The following is an 18,163-nucleotide window of genomic DNA, read 5'->3' on the forward strand; positions in this document are numbered from 1 at the left end:
TGGAGCCTATAGCTGTAGCAGGTGATCCAGTTTCAGACGCGGATCCATCCTTGCCGGCTTCCTTCCAGACCATGTTAGAGCAGCAATTTGTTAAGTTCCTAACCAAAATGGGACCAAAGCTGTCTTCTCTAATCCAGCCTGGTCAATCTGCAGACTTCCGCGAGGTCGAGCCTCTTCCTATGCCTCGAGCTGAAACTTCACACTCTATGCAGGGCGCAGAGTCTTTGCGAGTGTCTGCTCTGGCATATATGCACTCTAAGCAAGGAGTAGATTCTTTGCAAGTGCCTCGACAGGAATCCTCACACTCTATTCAAGGAGCAGAGTCTTTGGGAGTGCATCGAGATTCCTCCATCAAGCCTCATGAGCTCCGATCTACAGCTTCTAGCCATATCCATTCCCTGGTAGCAACGTCTGCTTCCATCTCTTGGGCGAAGTCTCCTCGATCCTCGAGACCTGCTTCTAAGCACCACTTTCATTGTCGATCGAGGCCTTCCTCGAGGCATACCTCCAGGCATAGCTCTTCTTCCAAGGAGCATCCTTCTTCAACTAAGCCTCGATCTACATCTTCCAGCTCTTCCAGACCACCGACTCCTCGATTGAGGTCTCCGCTTCCAGACCTCGAGGACTCAGTGGCTTCCATTGCCTCGTCCAAGTCTCCTTATTCTTTTGAGGATTTTTTTCCCGGTGAGGCTTCATCTTCGACCCAGGCCGCCTCGAGGTCATCGAGCCCTTCTCGTAGCAAGGCATTGGCGGATCAGCTGTCTTTCTCTTCTTTTCTTCACCAGATGGGTGATGACCTGGAACTTCAATTAGATGCTGGTTCTAAATACTCTAAGGAGTATCTCGAGGTCATGCATCTTCCTCAACCTCCTGCAGAGTCATTTAAGCTTCCTCTTCACAAGTTTTTGTCTCGGACATTTACACGATGCCTGGAGATTCCTTGTACAATTCCTGCTGTTCCAGACAAACTGGACTCCAAGTAAAGGATTTGAGAATTCGCAGCTGTCTCACCAATCCCTGCTTGTGGAGTCCTCCTTAAAGAGATCTCATCCTCCTGGAAGGGAAAACTATTGGCAAGTTTGGACGTCGCCTTTACCAAAATGCTATGATATCCTCCAAAGTCCTGAATTACAATTTTAATTTTGTAACTTATCTCAAGTTCCTCATTGATCGTCTTCCTAAATTTCTCAACTATTTAGATACACAGAAGCACTTCGAATTCCAAGAAGTCATCGCTACTCTGTCACAACTCAGATTACATCTTCTCCAGTCTTCTTATGATGCCTTCGAATTGTCAGCCAGAGCCACTGCTTTCTCCGTAGCAATGCGCCGCCTGGCCTGGCTTCGTACCATTGACATGGACTCTAATCTTCAGGACCACTTGGCTAACATTCCTTGTGCAGGCAATGACCTCTTTCATGAATCTATCGAGGCAGCCACAAAGAAATTATCTGAACATGAAAAAACTTTTGTTTCCATTGTCAGACCAAAGCCTAAGCCAGCGCCTGTCAAGCCTTCACAACCTCCTCCAATTTTCCTGAGGCGTTATGCTCCGAGTGCGGCTCCTTACAATCGTCTGTCTCCCAAGAAGCAGCAGCATCAGAAGCAACAGAAACCTCAACCTTCTACTGCACCTAAGGCTGCACAGCCTTTTTGACTGTTTAAAACAGAGCATAACCTCCACTGTCCCTGGCGTCTCTTTATCCCCCTTCTAGATCATAACGACTGGTTATGCTCTCTGGATCTCAAGGAGGCCTATACTCATATTCCCATTCACCCAGCCTCCCATCAATATCTCAGATTTCGGGTGGGGAATCTGCAATATCAATACAGAGTGCTACCCTTTGGCCTGGCTTCATCTCCCAAAGTGTTCACCAAGTGCCTGGTAATGGTAGCAGCAGCTCTAAGAACCATGGTCTTCAGGTGTTTCCCTATCTGGATGACTGGCTCATCAAGGATTCCACATCTCAGGGGGTTATTGTAGCGACCCAATGGACTACGTCAGGGGTAGGGAACTCCGGTCTTCGAGAGCCATAATCCAGTCGGGTTTTCAAGATTTCCCCAATGAATATGCATTGAAAGCAGTGCATGCAAATAGATCTCATACATATTCATTGGGAAAATCCTGAAAACCCGACTGGAATACGGCTCTCGAGGATCGGAGTTCCCTACGCCTGGACTACGTGATTCCTACAAAGTTTGGGATTTGAAATCAACTTTCCCAAGTCTCCTTCACTGCTGCCCCCAGCCCTCTCTGCCTTCTCCTGAAGGGCTACTCGCTGCTTGTGTCTGTAACTTCCACTTCCTAAGCCCGTTGATTTTTAAAGATTATTTTAGCACAGGGGAAGAACTTGGATCTTTATGAGACTGGAGAAGAGAGGGCTCCTTCCATAAACTGTCTATCCTGTGTCCCTTCTCTCCTTTGTATATGATTCATTTCAGCTTCACCCCCTCTCCATTTTTCTGTCTCCACCCCTCCCCTATGCTCAGGCATCTCTTTCTTCTCCTTTCCTTCCTTCCTAATCATTTCACCCTATGGTCTGGCATCTCTATCACCTTCCCTTCCCTCCCCCCATGCCCTGGCATCTCTCCTCTCCTTCCAACTCCCCCTTCCCCTCTCCCTCCATTATTTGGCATCCCCTCTCCTTCTTTCCTTTCCTCTGGCCTGGCATCTGTCTCCTTCCCTCCCCTCCCCCCAATGCCCTGGCATGTCTTCCTCCCCCTCCATGGTCTTGTATCTCCCTCCCATGGCATCTTTCATTCCTCTTCCTTTTCCTTCTCCCTCTTTCCCTCTCTCTCCCCAATTGGGTGCAGAAGCAGCATTTCTTTTCCCCCTTCCCTTCCCTGTGCAGAAGCAGCATTTCTACCCCCCCCCCCACACACACACCCATCAGCAGTACAGCAAATTACCCCTCCTGGCCAAATTGAAGCATTTGCTTAAAACCGCTGATCCCTACCCGTTCTCCAGCTGTGTCATGCAGAGTACTGGGTTTTAGGCCTTGTCCATGGAGCAGCGCTGTAGGTTCCACGTGGCCACACGCAGCAAGGGTCGGCACTTGTGCAAGCTGGGGAAGAGCTTGAGGGGCGTGCGTGCTACCTGCAGCTGCCCTGGGCCGCCGGCAGGGAGCTCGAGCTCTTCGCTCTGCAGACTCAGCGCGCCACGGCCCGGCTTACCCACGCAGGGTCATCAGCTCCTCCTCAGTGGCTGCGTTGATGTTCAGTCACCAGGATCTGGCTGAAGGGTCTTAGGGAATGGAGCGGTGGCAGCCCAAGGTGCTGCCCATTTTTTTTTTTTTAAAGTTATTGATGCTTCCGTTGATGTTTAAGTGCTTACAATATGCGCTCAAAGCCGTGGGCAGCAGCTTCCACGCGCCTCCTGCGGCTGATCTGGAAGCGTTCCCTCTGACGTCGCAACGTCAGAGGGAACACTTCCAGGTCAGCCGCAAGAGGCACATAGGATCCGCTGCTTGCGGCTTTGAGCAATGCTGCAGCAAGACGGAGGATGGAGCCAGCAAGACTGAAAATCACCCGGGGGCGGCAGAGGAAAACACCGCATCACCCTCGAGTGTGAGTGGGGCCGCGGGTTGGACACCCCTGCTCTAAAGGCTCGTAAGGAGCCTTGCATAGGGAATGCAGAACAATGTTAAACTTTCATGTTGGAAAGGGCTGCTGCATTGGTAGCTTCAATCTTGTAGCTCCTTTTAAAAATCTAACGATGTCGGGATGAGAAGTTAGAGAAACATTCTCCTAACAACTTCTAAAACATGACAGTCCTGCTACTTTAACCTTAAGAAAACCTACTGCTAGTCCTTTTACCAGCCCATCTTGAAGAAACACCATAATAGCTGAAAGAAGACCCTGAGATGGTTCAACTCCCTCTCCAGCACACCAGTTCTGGAAAAACTTCCAAGCCTTGGCATATGCTGCCTCTGCCACAGAATTCTTGGCTCTTAGAACAGTAGTAATGACCATATCTGAATACACCATGCACCCGGGGTTTTGTGGATGATGCCACCCATATGTTAGAATGTATGACAATTTGCTGACAGCATTATCATTTTTTTAATGCTGAAGACACCTCCTCCTGAAGAAGCCAATATGCAAAAGTCCTGGCCACCGTTGGGCAATTCAAGATAAATGTGCTTCTGCTTTTGGCTGTTTAAAATCTTTATACAGCCCACAGAGTTTGCTTACAGCATTGAGGCTTTATCATGTTTAGCCATCAGTTACAGCAAGATATGTATTCTTGTATAGACCAGTGATAAGAACATACACACTAGTCTTCATTCAGTCTTTTACTAGTTACTGTGATTGAGATTTGAATTCATATGAATAAGTGATAAAATGTAAAGCACACATTCATACAAATTTTTTTCTCATTTAGCACCTCAAATTTAGTGATGGGATTTTGATTATTAAAACATTATTTTTTCACATATTGGTGTTACAATGAGGTTATAGACCGATGATAAGAATCTTTACTCCAATTGGCTGTCATTGCAAAAACTTTGGGTTTTTGACACAGAGGCTGTTGAGGTCTTTTTTCCTTATTGTATCCATTGATATAATTTATACTGTGTTTTTTTTGATGTAGTAGAATATTTGCAGGCATTCTACTAATCCTTATCTAAACTTTATGCATGAGGTTTAGATGAGGGTCAGAACACCTCCCCGGGAGGGGGTGGGGGCAGCCTGATGGCTGAGTGGCAGTCCTGTCCTTGGTTCAGTTCAGGGTTGGGCCTTTTTTGTTCCCTGTACCTATTGGGATTGTTCAGCCTCTAAGAGTTAACATTGTGGAATGATTGGAACTATCTCCTCCAGGAGAGCATTCACAGCCCTTGGGGAGGAGAACCCATGTTAACATTTAGTGGCTTGATTGGTCCTATGGTTTTGTTTCTGGAAGGAGTCCTGATGCATTGTCCTTGGCTGAGTAGCATAGTCCTTAACTAGATTTATCTGAATTTGGAAGGGTTTTAACATGGGGAAGGCATTTTCTTGGTAGTTGTAAATGAAATCTTTGATGCTGGTTGCTTATGCTAAGAGAACAGGAAGAAAATGCTGGGCCTCCACTCTACCCCAAAAATAAGAGCACTCTATGCCTAGCAATTGTAGATAACTTGGTTTATGTATCACTTTGCAATTTATTGGTTGGATTTTTCATGTCACAATTAATATTTGATTAATTCAACCAGTAATTCCTCTCAATAAAAAAATTCAGTTAGTTTTCATTGGTTTCTGCAGAAGCAGTTGGAGTGAGCAGTCAGAGACCTCTCTTTTGTCCTCTTCACAAAAAGGAGCAACTGAAGTTGTACTGTGAGACTTGTGACAAACTGACATGTCGAGATTGCCAACTACAGGAACATAAAGAGCACAGGTATGGAAAATAAAAAAATATATATTTTAATGCCACAACAGTATAACTTTCTAAATTCCAAAACTATCAAAGCACAGTTCTGTTGAAAGAGAAAAGAATTAACTACTCAGGGTGAAGTGGGCCGCTGCAAACCCCTTCGCAGGAATTAAAATGACCTCAAACAACAACCCAATTGCCGTATATATATATTGGAGGTTTATTAGAAATAAACAAAAGTCAGCTTACATGTGACAAAAGTACAGCAGATTGAGCTAACGGATTACACACACACAGTAGCCGGCTTCTGATATGGATCTGTTCTGAAACTTAAGCCAGCGGTACAATAGCCTAAGTCACAACTACTACCTGGTTACAGATTACATACTCACTTTCTATTGGATTGTCACATTTGTCATTTCTGCTGATTGGATAGTATACATATTGGTTATTGAGTCATAATGAAGCATGATGTCACCTGGTGCCAAATATGACTTTTCTATTTCCCCTGACAATGCATTCTTAATACTAAGATCAATAATTCCTGAGAGTAGGCCCTCTTATCCCAGGACAAGCAGGCAGGTATTCTCACTAGTGGGTGATGTCATCCGACAGAGCCCCGATGCGGACGTCTCACAAGCATACTTGCTTGAAGAAACTTCAGAAGTTTCGAGATGCCCGCACCGCGCATGCGCGAGTGCCTTCCCGCCCGATGCACCGGGCGTGTCTCCTCAGTTCTTTTCTTTCCACAAAGCTGAGAAGTTTTGCTTCAATTCTCTGCGCTGAGTGAACCCGTGTTCTTGCCTTCTAGTACCGCGGTTTTGAGTTATTTTGCTCTTTATCGTGTGTTTCATTCAGTCGTTTCTTGTTTTGGCAAAAAAAAAAAAAAAAAATTTCTTCCGGAGATTCGACCGGGTCGGCCACGTGGCTGAGGCCCCGCTCCTTCGATCTCGTGGCGGAGTTTTTTCGGCCTATGTCCCAGCCGATTACCGGTTTTAAAAAGTGCAGCAATTGCCAGCGCGCGATTTCGCTGACGGACCCGCATCGATGCTGCCTGCAGTGTCTTGGTCCAGAACATCTTCCGAAATCGTGCCGGCCTTGTTCCACTCTTAACAGCACGTGCTTTTAAGCGTCGCTGTTTCCTGTGGGAGTCGATGTTCAAGATGGAAGCTGCTAAAGAACCTTCGACTTCGGCTGGCGCTTCGCCTGTACCTGCGAAGGCCTCTTCTACTCCTGCTGCATCGGGTCTCTTGAAGCTGGCCTCCTTCGTCCCGACTTTGACCCCGCCGCCTGCTGCGGTGCCTTCTTCGGTCTCCTCAGATCAGGTACCTCCTCAGACCATTCCCCCGGTGGTTATCAAAGTGCCGAAAGCTTCTAAGGCTAAGCGCACTACTACTCGGGACTGCGAAGACCGTACAGGAGGTCCCACTTCGAGTGCGGCTCTCCCCTTGGCGGCTTCGCTGTGGTCGATCATGGAGGCTCAATTCATTGATATCATTACCACCATGGGGCCCAAGTGGCTTGCCACGATCCAGGCTGGGCAAGCAGTCCCTCCTCGGGGGAGCGAGCCGCCCTTTCCTCCTCCCCCTCCTCCTCCCCCCCGCCGCTCGGGGAGGAGGAGCGGTGCTCGGCGGCCAGTTCATCGAGGCGTGCTTCGTTTAGTGACATGCCGCCTCTGGAACCCATCCCCCTTCATGGCGAAGAAATTTGGGATCTGCCTTCGGGTAGTCGAAGCCCTGGGCATCGTCGGGAGGAATTCTTCCGCAGTTCCTTGCAGGCATGGAATGCGGCTCGAGAGGCATCGGACCATCCTCCTCTTCGCTCTACGGCCTCCAGCCCCATCTACTCCTTGGAGGCCTCTGGGGAACCGTCTAAGCATCGCCGGTCCAGATCTCCTTCGAGACACAGGGAGGGGCATCGTTCCAGGCATTCTTCGAGGCATTCCTCTAGGCATTCTACAGTCTCGCCTCAGAAGAAACTTCCTCGTGTGGGGTATTCATCTTCGGATATCTTTCCTTCTCCGGTCCCGAAGTACGAGGATACCTACGGCTCTTTCTCTCCTTGTCGATCCCAAGTCTCCTTGGATCCAGAGGCATCGACTTCATCCAGCCTGTCCCGCAGGCCTGTGTTGCCGGATCAGTTGTCTTTTTCGTCTTTTCTCAGGCAGATGGCGGATGACCTCGACATCACCTTGGACTTGGGTTCCCGATACTCCAAGGAGTACCTAGATACCATGCATCTGCCTCATCCTCCTGCTGAGTCTCTTCGCCTGCCTCTCCACAAGCTCCTCGACCAAACTTTCATGCGATGTTTTGAAACACCGTACTCCATTCCTGCCGTTCCTGGCAAACTGGATGCCAGGTACCGCACGGTACATCATAAGGGGTTTGAGGGCTCCCAGCTCTCCCATCAGTCCCTGTTGGTCGAGTCCTCCCTCAAACGTTCTCATCCGTCCCAGGTGTATGCCTCGGTGCCACCGGGCAGAGAGGGCCGGACCATGGATAAGTTTGGGCGGCGCATCTACCAGAACTCGATGATGGCATCCAGAGTTCTTAATTACACTTTCCATTTTGCCACCTATTTGGAGTTCTTCCTGCCTGTGCTTCGGAAGTTTACACCTTGCATTCAATCTCAGGCTCGTTTTGAGTTCGAGGAGGTGGTCGCCTCGCTGTCCCAGCTGCGTCTTCAACTGATGCAATCCTCCTATGATGCTTTTGAGCTTTCGGCACGGGCTGCTGCCTGTTACGTGGCCATGCGTCACTTAGCCTGGCTTCGAACCATTGACATGGACCCGAACCTCCAGGACAGACTTGCCAATGTTCCCTGTGCGGGTGCGGATTTATTTGATGAATCTATTGAGACCGTGACGAAGAAGCTGTCGGACCATGAAAAATCTTTCCAGTCCATCCTTCGTCCAAAGCCTAAGCCTGCTCAATCTCTTCCCTCTCGACCGTCCTTGATCTGTCAGCGGCGCTACACTCCCCGACAGGCTCTGGCTGCGAGGTAACCAGCGAAGAGACAACCCCCGCAGAAGGCTGAACAAAAACCTCAGCCTTCTGCTGTTCCCAAGGCTTCTCAGCCTTTTTGACTCTATAGTAGGGAGCATAACCAACACTATTCTGCTACCCCCGGTCTTTCCAATTGGAGGCCGCCTCCATCATTTTTACCATCGATGGATGGCTATAACCACCGACCTTTGGGTCCTTACCATCATCAGGGAAGGATACTCTCTTCAGTTCCATCGGGTCCCCCTGGACCACCCTCCAAGAGAGTATCCTTCCAACTTGACCCAGACCGCCCTTCTTCTTCAGGAAGCTCAGGCCTTGCTCCGGCTTCGGGCCGTCGAGCCTGTCCCGGTGGACCAACACAACCAGGGGTTTTACTCCCGGTACTTCCTTGTTCCGAAGAAGACGGGCGACCTGCATCCAATTCTGGACCTCCGGGTGCTCAACAAATTTCTGGTCAAGGAGAGGTTTCGTATTGTGACCAGCCAGGTATTCTCCCTGCCAAGGTCCCAGTTAGGGCAGGGGAAAATGTAAAAAGGAAAGCCCGGGGTGGAATCAGGAAGGGGCATATGGTTCCTGAGAATGCTAATTTACCCTGTGACCACCGGGGGAGCCCAAGAGGTCCCAGGAACACTGCTGACTCGATTAGAGTAGGGCGTGGCCCCAGAGTACTTAAACCAGCAGTGGAGAACAGACAGGGAGGCCAGCTAGGGAGAAGGTTTAAACCTTTTCTCCCTAGGGAGTCCCCTGGGCCAAGCAGGAGCAACCAACCTACCCCCATGGAGCTGTTAGAGGCTGGACAAGCTGAGGAGCTACTGATTCCAGAAGGAGAACAACCCATGGAATGTGAGGAAAGTCTGACCGAAGGTGCTCCTGTTTTCCCTGAAGCCATGCAGGTGGACTGGGCCTCAGCCTGCAAACTGTGAGTTGAGTTTGCACTTTACTGTTTGGGACTATGTTTGTTTGTTTTTTAACTAGGAGTGTGAATTGTTTTGGGAGAGGTTTTGCTAACACCCTGAGAGGGAATTTTTGAAAGCCAGTCTAGAGGCTTTATTTTGCAAAACCTGACACTCTCCTGTCCTGGCAGTGAATTGAACTGGCCAGAGGCTTTAATTAACTTTGAGCACTAGTGCTACTGGATAAGTGCCATGAACTGTTTTTTTTTGTGTGTTTTTGAAACTGCCTGCTTGGGAGCAGTCAGAACTGGCTCTGAGGAGAGCTGAATTCTCAGACACAGCTGAGACTAAATCCTTGCTGAGAGCAAGCCAAGAACTTTATTGTAGGCTGTTTGTTTGCTTGCTTGTTTTGATATTTTTGTTTGCTGCTGTTTGGGAACATTCTGTCCAGTTTGGCAGCTATATTGAAAGACTTCTTACCTTGATGAAGGAATGAATAAAATGGTATTATTTTCCTTTGAATTACAATTCTGGTGACTTTGTTTTTTTTGTTGATTCCGGTTTGGAATCCGGTCCTGCAGGGTGGCTCCATTTCGGGTCACACGTCAGAGTGCTTTATTGTGGTTACCACTGTGAGTGATATTGAGCCCTCTCCTGGGCTACAGTGGTGGTTACAGTATGCTGACCCTAGCTTCTCTGTACCCCCTCTTCGAGCAGAAAGACTGGTTATGCTCTCTGGATCTGAAAGAGGCCTACACTCATATTCCCATTCATCCGGCCTTTTGCAAATTCCTCAGATTTCGGGTGGGACATCTGCATCTGCAGTATCGAGTGCTTCCATTCGGCCTGTCCTCGTCTCCCAGAGTCTTCACAAAATGCCTGGTAGTGGTGGCCGCTGCACTCCGGAACCTTGGTCTTCAGGTATTTCCCTACCTCGACGACTGGCTCATCAAAGCCGCCTCGGCTCCCGAAGTCGTCTCGGCGACCAACAAGACTATCTGGTTCCTGCAGAGTCTGGGGTTCGAAATCAACTTCCCCAAATCTCATCTGCAACCGACCCAGTCTCTTCCATTCATAGGGGCAGTTCTCGATACTGTGCAACTCAGAGCATTCCTTCCTCCTCAACGCCTCGAAGCCCTGCTTCATCTCTGCCAGTCGGTATCTTCTCGCCAGTCCATCTCAGCGAGACACATGATGGTTCTTCTGGGCCACATGGCCTCTACAGTTCATGTGACTCCTTTTGCCAGACTTCACCTCAGAATTCCACAGTGGACCCTGGCATCTCAGTGGACCCAGGTGTCGGATCCTTTGACTCGTCACATTATAGTTACTCCTGCTCTTCAGCAGTCTCTGCTTTGGTGGATGATCTCTTCGAATCTCTCCAGAGGTTTGCTGTTTCACTCCCCTCCCCACCAGAAGGTTCTCACAACCGATTCCTCGACCTATGTATGGGGAGCTCATCTGGACGGTCTTCCCACTCAAGGCTTCTGGACCAATGCGGACCGGTTGTGCCATATCAATCTGCTGGAACTTAGGGCGATTTTCAATGCTCTTCAAGCTTTCCAACATCTGCTTCACAACCTGGTGGTCCTCATTCGCACGGACAGTGAGGTCGCCATGTATTATGTCAACAAGCAGGGGGGCACGGGATCGGCCTCCCTCTGCTAGGAAGCTCTCAGAGTCTGGGATTGGGCGATACGCCACAACACCTTCCTCAAAGCTGTCTACATTCAGGGGAAGGACAATGCCTTGGCAGACAACTTAAGTCGTCTCCTCCAGCCTCACGAATGGACCCTCCATTCTAGGCCCCTTCATCAGATCTTCTCTCAGTGGGGGACGCCTCAGATAGACCTCTTTGCGGCTCCCCACAACTTCAAACTGCCTCAATTCTGCTCCAGGATCTACACTCCTCATCGCCTCGAGGCAGATGCCTTTCTTCTGGACTGGAGGAATCTCTTTCTATATGCATTTCCTCCGTTTCCTCTCATTCAAAAGACAACCTTCCCTTCAGAGTTTCAAATCTCTGAGCTTTTTTATAAACTTTTTTGATCACCCTTCATAGGCTAGTCATCTATACAGTTCCTTTTGGTTTTCATCATAGTTTTTCTGGCTTGTGTCTACAAACTTTATATCCCTGAATGCACTTCAGTAAATTTGTTTATACCGATGAAGATATGGAATAAATGTTGGTACAGAAAGGCATGCATTAACCAGAGTCAATGCTAATATGCCACCGATGCAAGTAGATGGAGGTACAGGCAAGTGCCAGTCACTGAAGTCCAACTCCAGATCTATATAGCAATACAGTAACATAGTAGATGACAGCAGATAAAGACCCGAATGGTCCATCCAGTCTGCCCTTCCCGATTCAATTTAAATTTTTTCTTCTTAGCCAGTGGCCTCGGGAGGAGCAATACTGCTGGTTCCTGGGGTTGGGTTGGGTTGGGTGGGGGGCTCGCAAATCGAGTCAATGCTCGGTTTGCGAGTTAGTTTGCTTGAGTGTTTTGCTCATCTTGCAAAACACTCACAAACCAAGGTTTGACTGTACTTTTTACACTAAGGGGTCCCTTTACTAAGCTGTGGTAAAAGGTAGACTTAAGCACACACACAAATAAATAAAATGTAAAACATGAACAAAAAAAAAATAGATTAAGGCAGGCATCTATGGCACCTCCACAGCAGAAGACACAGCCCTTTTGACTTAATTCTCCAAAGTATAGCCAGTACTCCTATATCTGCTCTCCTGCCGCAACCTATAGGAGGTCGTCTTTCTCTGTTCCTCAGCCGGTGGGAAGTTATTACTTCGGACCAATGGGTCCTCAACATCATCCGCCACGGCTACTCTCTCAACTTTCAGACTCTTCCACCCCAAAACCTGCCAAAAGAGTCTGCTTTGAACAGTCCTCAATCTGCCCTCCTTATTCAAGAAGTTCAATCCCTCCTCCTTCTGAACGCTATAGAGGAAGTTCCTCCAGATCAACAGGGGCAGGGATTCTACTCCCGTTATTTTCTAGTCCCCAAAAAAACAGGAGATCTCAGGCCAATCCTGGATCTTCGCGATCTCAACAAATGTTTGGTAAAAGAAAAATTCAAGATGTTTTCTCTAGCCATTCTTTATCCTCTTCTCAATCAAGACGACTGGCTGTGCTCCCTCGATCTCAAAGAGGCATACACTCACATACCGATCAATATAACCTCCAGACGGTATCTCCGCTTCATGATCAATCATTGTCATTACCAATACAAGGTGCTGCCCTTCGGTCTTGCTTCCTCTCCAAGGGTGTTCACCAAATGTCTCATTGTGGTGGCTGCATTTCTACGCTCTCACCACCTTCAGGTATTTCCTTACCTGGACGACTGGTTAATCAAGGCCACTTCCGCCCAAGCAGTACGCATGGCCACCAACCAAACCATCCTGTTTCTGCAAATACTGGGGTTCGAGATCAATCTACCCAAGTCTCATCTCATCCCCACTCAGAGACTTCAATTCATTGGAGCGATACTAGACACACTCCTCATGAGAGCATTCCTGCCATCCAACCATCTTCAGGCTCTTCAGTCTCTATGTCAGCAGGTGCTTCCACAACGTTCCATCTCTGCCAAACAAATGATGATACTCTTGGGTCACATGGCATCCACAGTCCATGTCACACCCCTCGCACGTCTTCACCTGCACACTCCTCAATGGACCCTTGCTACTCAGTGGTCCCAAGCGACGGATCCTTGCTCACGACACATATCTGTGACCTCATCTCTTCGTCAGTCTCTACAATGGTGGTTGGTATCCTCAAATCTATCCAGAGGTCTTTTGTTCCATCTACCTCCTCATCAACTAGTCATCACCACCGACGCCTCTCCTTATGCATGGGGAGCTCATTTGAACGAGTTCCAAACTCAAGGCCTTTGGACAGCCCAGGAAAAGAAGCATCACATCAATTTCCTGGAACTCAGAGCGATGTTTTATGCCCTCAAGGCTTTCCAACATCTTCTCTTCCCTCAAGTTCTTCTACTGTGCACAGACAATCAAGTTGCGATGTACTACATCAACAAGCAGGGTGGAACAGGCTCTCGCCTCTTGTGCCAGGAAGCCCAAAAGATCTGGACTTGGGCCATACGTCACCATCTATTCCTGAAAGCTATTTACATTCAGGGAGAAAAGAATTCCTTAGTGGACAAGCTCAGCAGAATTCTCCAGCCTCACGAGTGGACAATCGATCCTTTCACTCTACAATCCATCTTCGATCAATGGGGCACTCCTCAGATAGACCTCTTTGCAGCTCCTCACAATCACCAGCTGCCCCTATTCTGCTCCAGGCTCTACTCTCCTCACCGTCTGGCAGCGGATGCGTTTCTCCTCGACTGGTCAGATCTGTTCCTGTATGCTTTTCCTCCTCTGCCTCTCATGTTGAGAACCTTGTTCAAGCTCAAAAGGGAACGAGCCACCATGATACTGATTGCTCCAAGGTGGCCCAGGCAGCATTGGTTCTCCCTTCTACTTCAACTCAGTTCCAGGGAACCTTTTCTTCTTCCTCTGTATCCTTCTCTGCTTACACAGCATCAGGAGACCCTTCTGCATCCCAACCTCCAGTCTCTGCACCTGACAGCTTGGTATCTCTCGGGCTGACTTCTCATGATACACTTTTGTCTCAGCCTGTTCGTTCAATTCTGGATGCCTCCAGGAAACCGGCCACTTTGCAATGTTATCGTCAAAAGTGGACACGATTTTCTTCCTGGTGTCTTCTCCATCATCATAATCCCACTTCTCTTGCAGTGGAGACCTTGTTGGATTATCTTCTTTCTTTGTCCGACTCTGGCCTCAAGTCCACTTCAATCAGAGTCCACCTCAGTGCTATTGCGGCTTTTCATGAGCCAGTCCATGGAAAACTCCTCTCAGCTCATCCCCTAGTATCCAGGTTCATGCGAGGTCTTTTCAATGTGAAACCACCTCTTAAAGCCCCTCCTGTTGTCTGGGATCTCAATGTGGTTCTTTCCGCCTTAATGAAGCCTCCTTTTGAACCTTTGGCTACCTCTCCTTTCAAATTTCTCACTTGGAAGGTACTTTTCCTTATTGCCCTTACCTCTGCCAGGAGGGTCAGTGAGCTACATGCACTAGTTGCAGATCCACCTTTTATGGTCTTTCATCATGACAAGGTGGTTCTGCGTACACATCCAAAGTTTCTTCCTAAGGTTGTCTCTGAATTCCATCTCAACCAATCCATTGTTCTGCCTGTCTTTTTTCCGAAACCTCATTCTCATTCTGGGGAACAGGCTCTACATACTTTGGATTGTAAGAGGGCTCTAGCTTACTATCTAGAGCGTACGAAACCCCACAGATCAGTTCCCCAACTCTTTCTGTCCTTTGATCCGAATAACTTGGGACGTCCTGTTTCTAAACGTACGTTGTCTAATTGGCTGGCAGCGTGCATTTCCTTCTGTTATGCTCAGACCGGACTGACACTGGAAGGTTCTGTCACGGCCCATAGAGTCCGAGCGATGGCAGCATCTGTAGCTTTCCTCCGTTCCACTTCTATTGAGGAAATCTGCAAGGCTGCTACTTGGTCCTCAGTTCATACTTTTACATCTCATTATTGTCTGGATGCTTTCTCCAGACGGGATGGACACTTCGGCCAATCTGTTTTGCAAAATTTGTTTTCCTAATGGCCAACCTTCCCTCCATCCCTCTTTTTGTTAGCTTGGAGGTCACCCATCAGTCAAGAATATGCTGCCTGCTTGTCCTGGGATAAAGCACAGTTACTTACCGTAACAGGTGTTATCCAGGGACAGCAGGCAGATATTCTTGCGTCCCTCCCACCTCCCCGGGTTGGCTTCTTAGCTGGCTTATCCTAACTGGGAACCGCGCGCCTCTGTCGGGCAGGAAGGCACTCGCGCGTGCGCGGTGCGGCCTACCAGAACTTTCCAAGTTCTTAGAGTGCAATCACTCTAAAATTGTCCGTACCGGGGCTCCGTCGGTGTCGTCACCCATCAGTCAAGAATATCTGCCTGCTGTCCCTGGATAACACCTGTTACGGTAAGTAACTGTGCTTTTTCTCTATGTACAGTGTGCTTTGTGTTTTTTAAAATTTTGTTGTTGGTAGATCATTTTGACGTTGTCATTTTAAAAGTAGCTCGCAAGCCAAAAAAGTGTGGGCACCCCTGTTCTACAAGATCAAGTTCTCCTTGTCCATGTGGACAATCAAGTAGCCATATACTATGTAAACAAGCAAAGAGGAACAGGGTCTCTCCTTCTTTGTCAAGAAGCACAAAAGATTTGGAATTGGGCAATTCCTCACAACATCTTCCTGAAAGCTGTTTACATTCAGGGGGAACAGAATTTGTTAGCGGACAAACTAAGCCGCATTTTTCAACCTCACAAATGGATGCTGAACTCAGCAGTTCCCCATCCTATCTTCTCTCAATGGGGGACACCTCAAATATACCTCTTTGCATCTCCCCACAACCACAATCTACCCTGCTTTTGTTCCAGACTGTATTCGCCTCGTCGCTTAGAAACGGATGCTTTTCTCCTAGATTGGACGCACAAGTTCCTTTATGTGTTTCCATCTTTCCTCTTGTTCTCAAGATGCTTGTCAAGCTCAAACAGGAGTCTGCCACTATGATTCTGATAGCTCCTTGGTGGCCCAGACAACCATAGTTCTCCTTTCTATTTCAACTTAGCAGTCAATATATCTGCTATCTCTACTTATGCAGAGTCACAGCTTGGTATCTTTTGGGCTGACTTCAGCTGACCTACAATTTTCTCTGCCTGTCAGAGATATCTTGGAGGCTTCCAGAAAACCAGCCACACAACAGTGTTATACTAAAAAATGGACCTGGTTTTCTGTCTGGTGTATTCTTCACCATCAAGAACCAGAATCTACCTCTATTTCTTCAGTTTTGGATTCCTTCTGCATTAGAGTCTATCTCACTGCAATTGCTGCTTTTAATCAACCAGTGGATGGAAAACCTCTCGCTGCTCATCCGGTGGTTTCCAGATTCATGAAAAGACTGTTTAATGTCAAGCCACCTCTAGTAGTTTGGGATCTTAATGTGCTATTTGGTTCAAATGGAGGCTTCATCAGTCTAGCGATGTCTTCGGCTCATCTCAAATATCTCACTTGGAAAGTGGTTTTCCTCATTTCTCTAACTTCTGCTCACAGAGTCAGTGAACTTCAAGCATTAGAGGTGGATCCACCGTTTACAGTGTTCCATCATGACACTCCGCACTCACCCAAGTTCTTACCGAAAGTTGTCACGGAGTTTCAGCTCAATCAATCGATTGTTCTTCCAGTATTTTTTCCCATGCCTCATTCTCATCCTGGAGAAACAGCTCTTCATACTCTGGACTGCAAACGAGCATTGGCCTACTATTTACAGCGGACTACCGTATTTTCACGCATATAACGTGCGCGTTATACGTGTTTTTACAAACCGTGCATAGCCTTGCGCGGTATACGCGTGAGCGTGCTATATAAATTTTTTTTACATAGTTCCCCCCCCGACGCACCCCCACCCCGAAGGACCGCTTGCACGCACTCGCACCCGCACCCCCACCCTGAAGGACCGCTCGCACCCCCACAGCCTCCCGACCCCCCCCCCCCCATCATGTAGAAGCTCCTACCGGTGTCCTGCTGCTTCCTCTTCCGGCGGTTCGCCCTTTCTCTAATGTCAAGTCCTCTTGCCCTGCCGACTCCCCGACACGATTGGGGCAAGAGGGAGCTCAAGCTCTCTTGCCCCAGTCAACCGCGGCACCCCCGACACGATCGGGGCAAGAGGGAGCTCAAGCCCTCTTGCCCCTGCCAACGGCGGCGCCCCCCGACACGATCGGGGCAAAAGGGAGCCCAAGCCCTCTTGCCCCGCCGACTCCCCAACTCCCCGACAATATCGGGCCAGGAGGGAGCCCAAACCCTCTTGGCCACGGCGACCCCCTACCCCCACCCCACACTACATTACGGGCAGGAGGGATCCCAGGCCCTCCTGCCCTCGACGCAAACCCCCCTCCCCCAACGACCGCCCCCCCAAAGAACCTCCGACCGCACCCCCCAGCCGACCCGCGACCCCCCCCCCTGGCAGACCCCCACGACACCCCCACCCCCCTTCCCCGTACCTTTGTGTAGTTGGCCGGACAGACGGGAGCCAAACCCGCCTGTCCGGCAGGCAGCCAACGACGGAATGAGGCCGGATTGGCCCATCCGTCCCAAAGCTCCGCCTACTGGTGGAGCCTAAGGCGCCTGGGCCAATCAGAATAGGCCCGGGAGCCTTAGGTCCCTCCTGGGGGCGGGGCCTGAGGCACATGGGCCCAACCTGACCGTGTGAGTAATGCAGATAGTGGGAGTTAGGATCCTGGTTTTAGCTTAATTAAGATGGATATCCATTATTTTAAAATGCATTTAGATCAGAAAAATGGAAGTCTTTTAGGAAACCATTAATTGTGGGGATAGTAGGGGTTGCTTTTAGGGCCAGTGAGCAGTTAACCAAGGCCTCTTCTGAGGGGCAATAAAGACCACCAACAGTTAAAGCAAAGTAATAGATCTTGATAGCCAAAAGGACGATTTCCACTTGGTTGGCTGCATGCATCTTGTTCTGTTATGCTCAGGCTGGGCTGTAACTGGAGAGTCGGGTCACAGCCCATAAAGTTCGAGCTATGGCAGCTTCAGTAGCTTTTCTCTGCTCTACCCCTATTGATGAAATCTGCAAAGCTATTACTTGGTCCTTGGTTCATACTTTAACCTTTCATTACTGTCTGGAATCTTATCCTGGGATTCATTACTGTCCCTGCTTGTCCTGGGATAAAGCACAGTTACCATAACAGGTAACCATAACTGTGCTTTATTTCATGCTTACAGATAAGTATGTCCCCCCCCCCCCCCGAAGGCCTACCCTCCCCACATCCATTTACCTAATTCCAGCAGGGA

At 48.8% G+C, this 18,163-nt stretch overlaps 1 protein-coding gene across 2 annotated transcripts in view; it reads left to right on the plus strand.

Annotated features, from left to right (window-relative positions):
* Positions 1–18,163, plus strand: part of TRIM24 (tripartite motif containing 24) — a 230,085-nt gene that overhangs the window by 37,900 nt on the left and 174,022 nt on the right. For both annotated transcript variants that reach the window (XM_033951827.1, XM_033951828.1), the window contains exon 4: positions 5,242–5,374. In XM_033951827.1, coding sequence (XP_033807718.1) covers positions 5,242–5,374 — 133 coding nt within the window. The remainder of the gene's footprint in view (positions 1–5,241; positions 5,375–18,163) is intronic.

This window comes from Geotrypetes seraphini, chromosome 7 (assembly GCF_902459505.1).
Source record: "Geotrypetes seraphini chromosome 7, aGeoSer1.1, whole genome shotgun sequence".
Taxonomy (NCBI): Eukaryota; Metazoa; Chordata; class Amphibia; order Gymnophiona; family Dermophiidae; genus Geotrypetes; species Geotrypetes seraphini.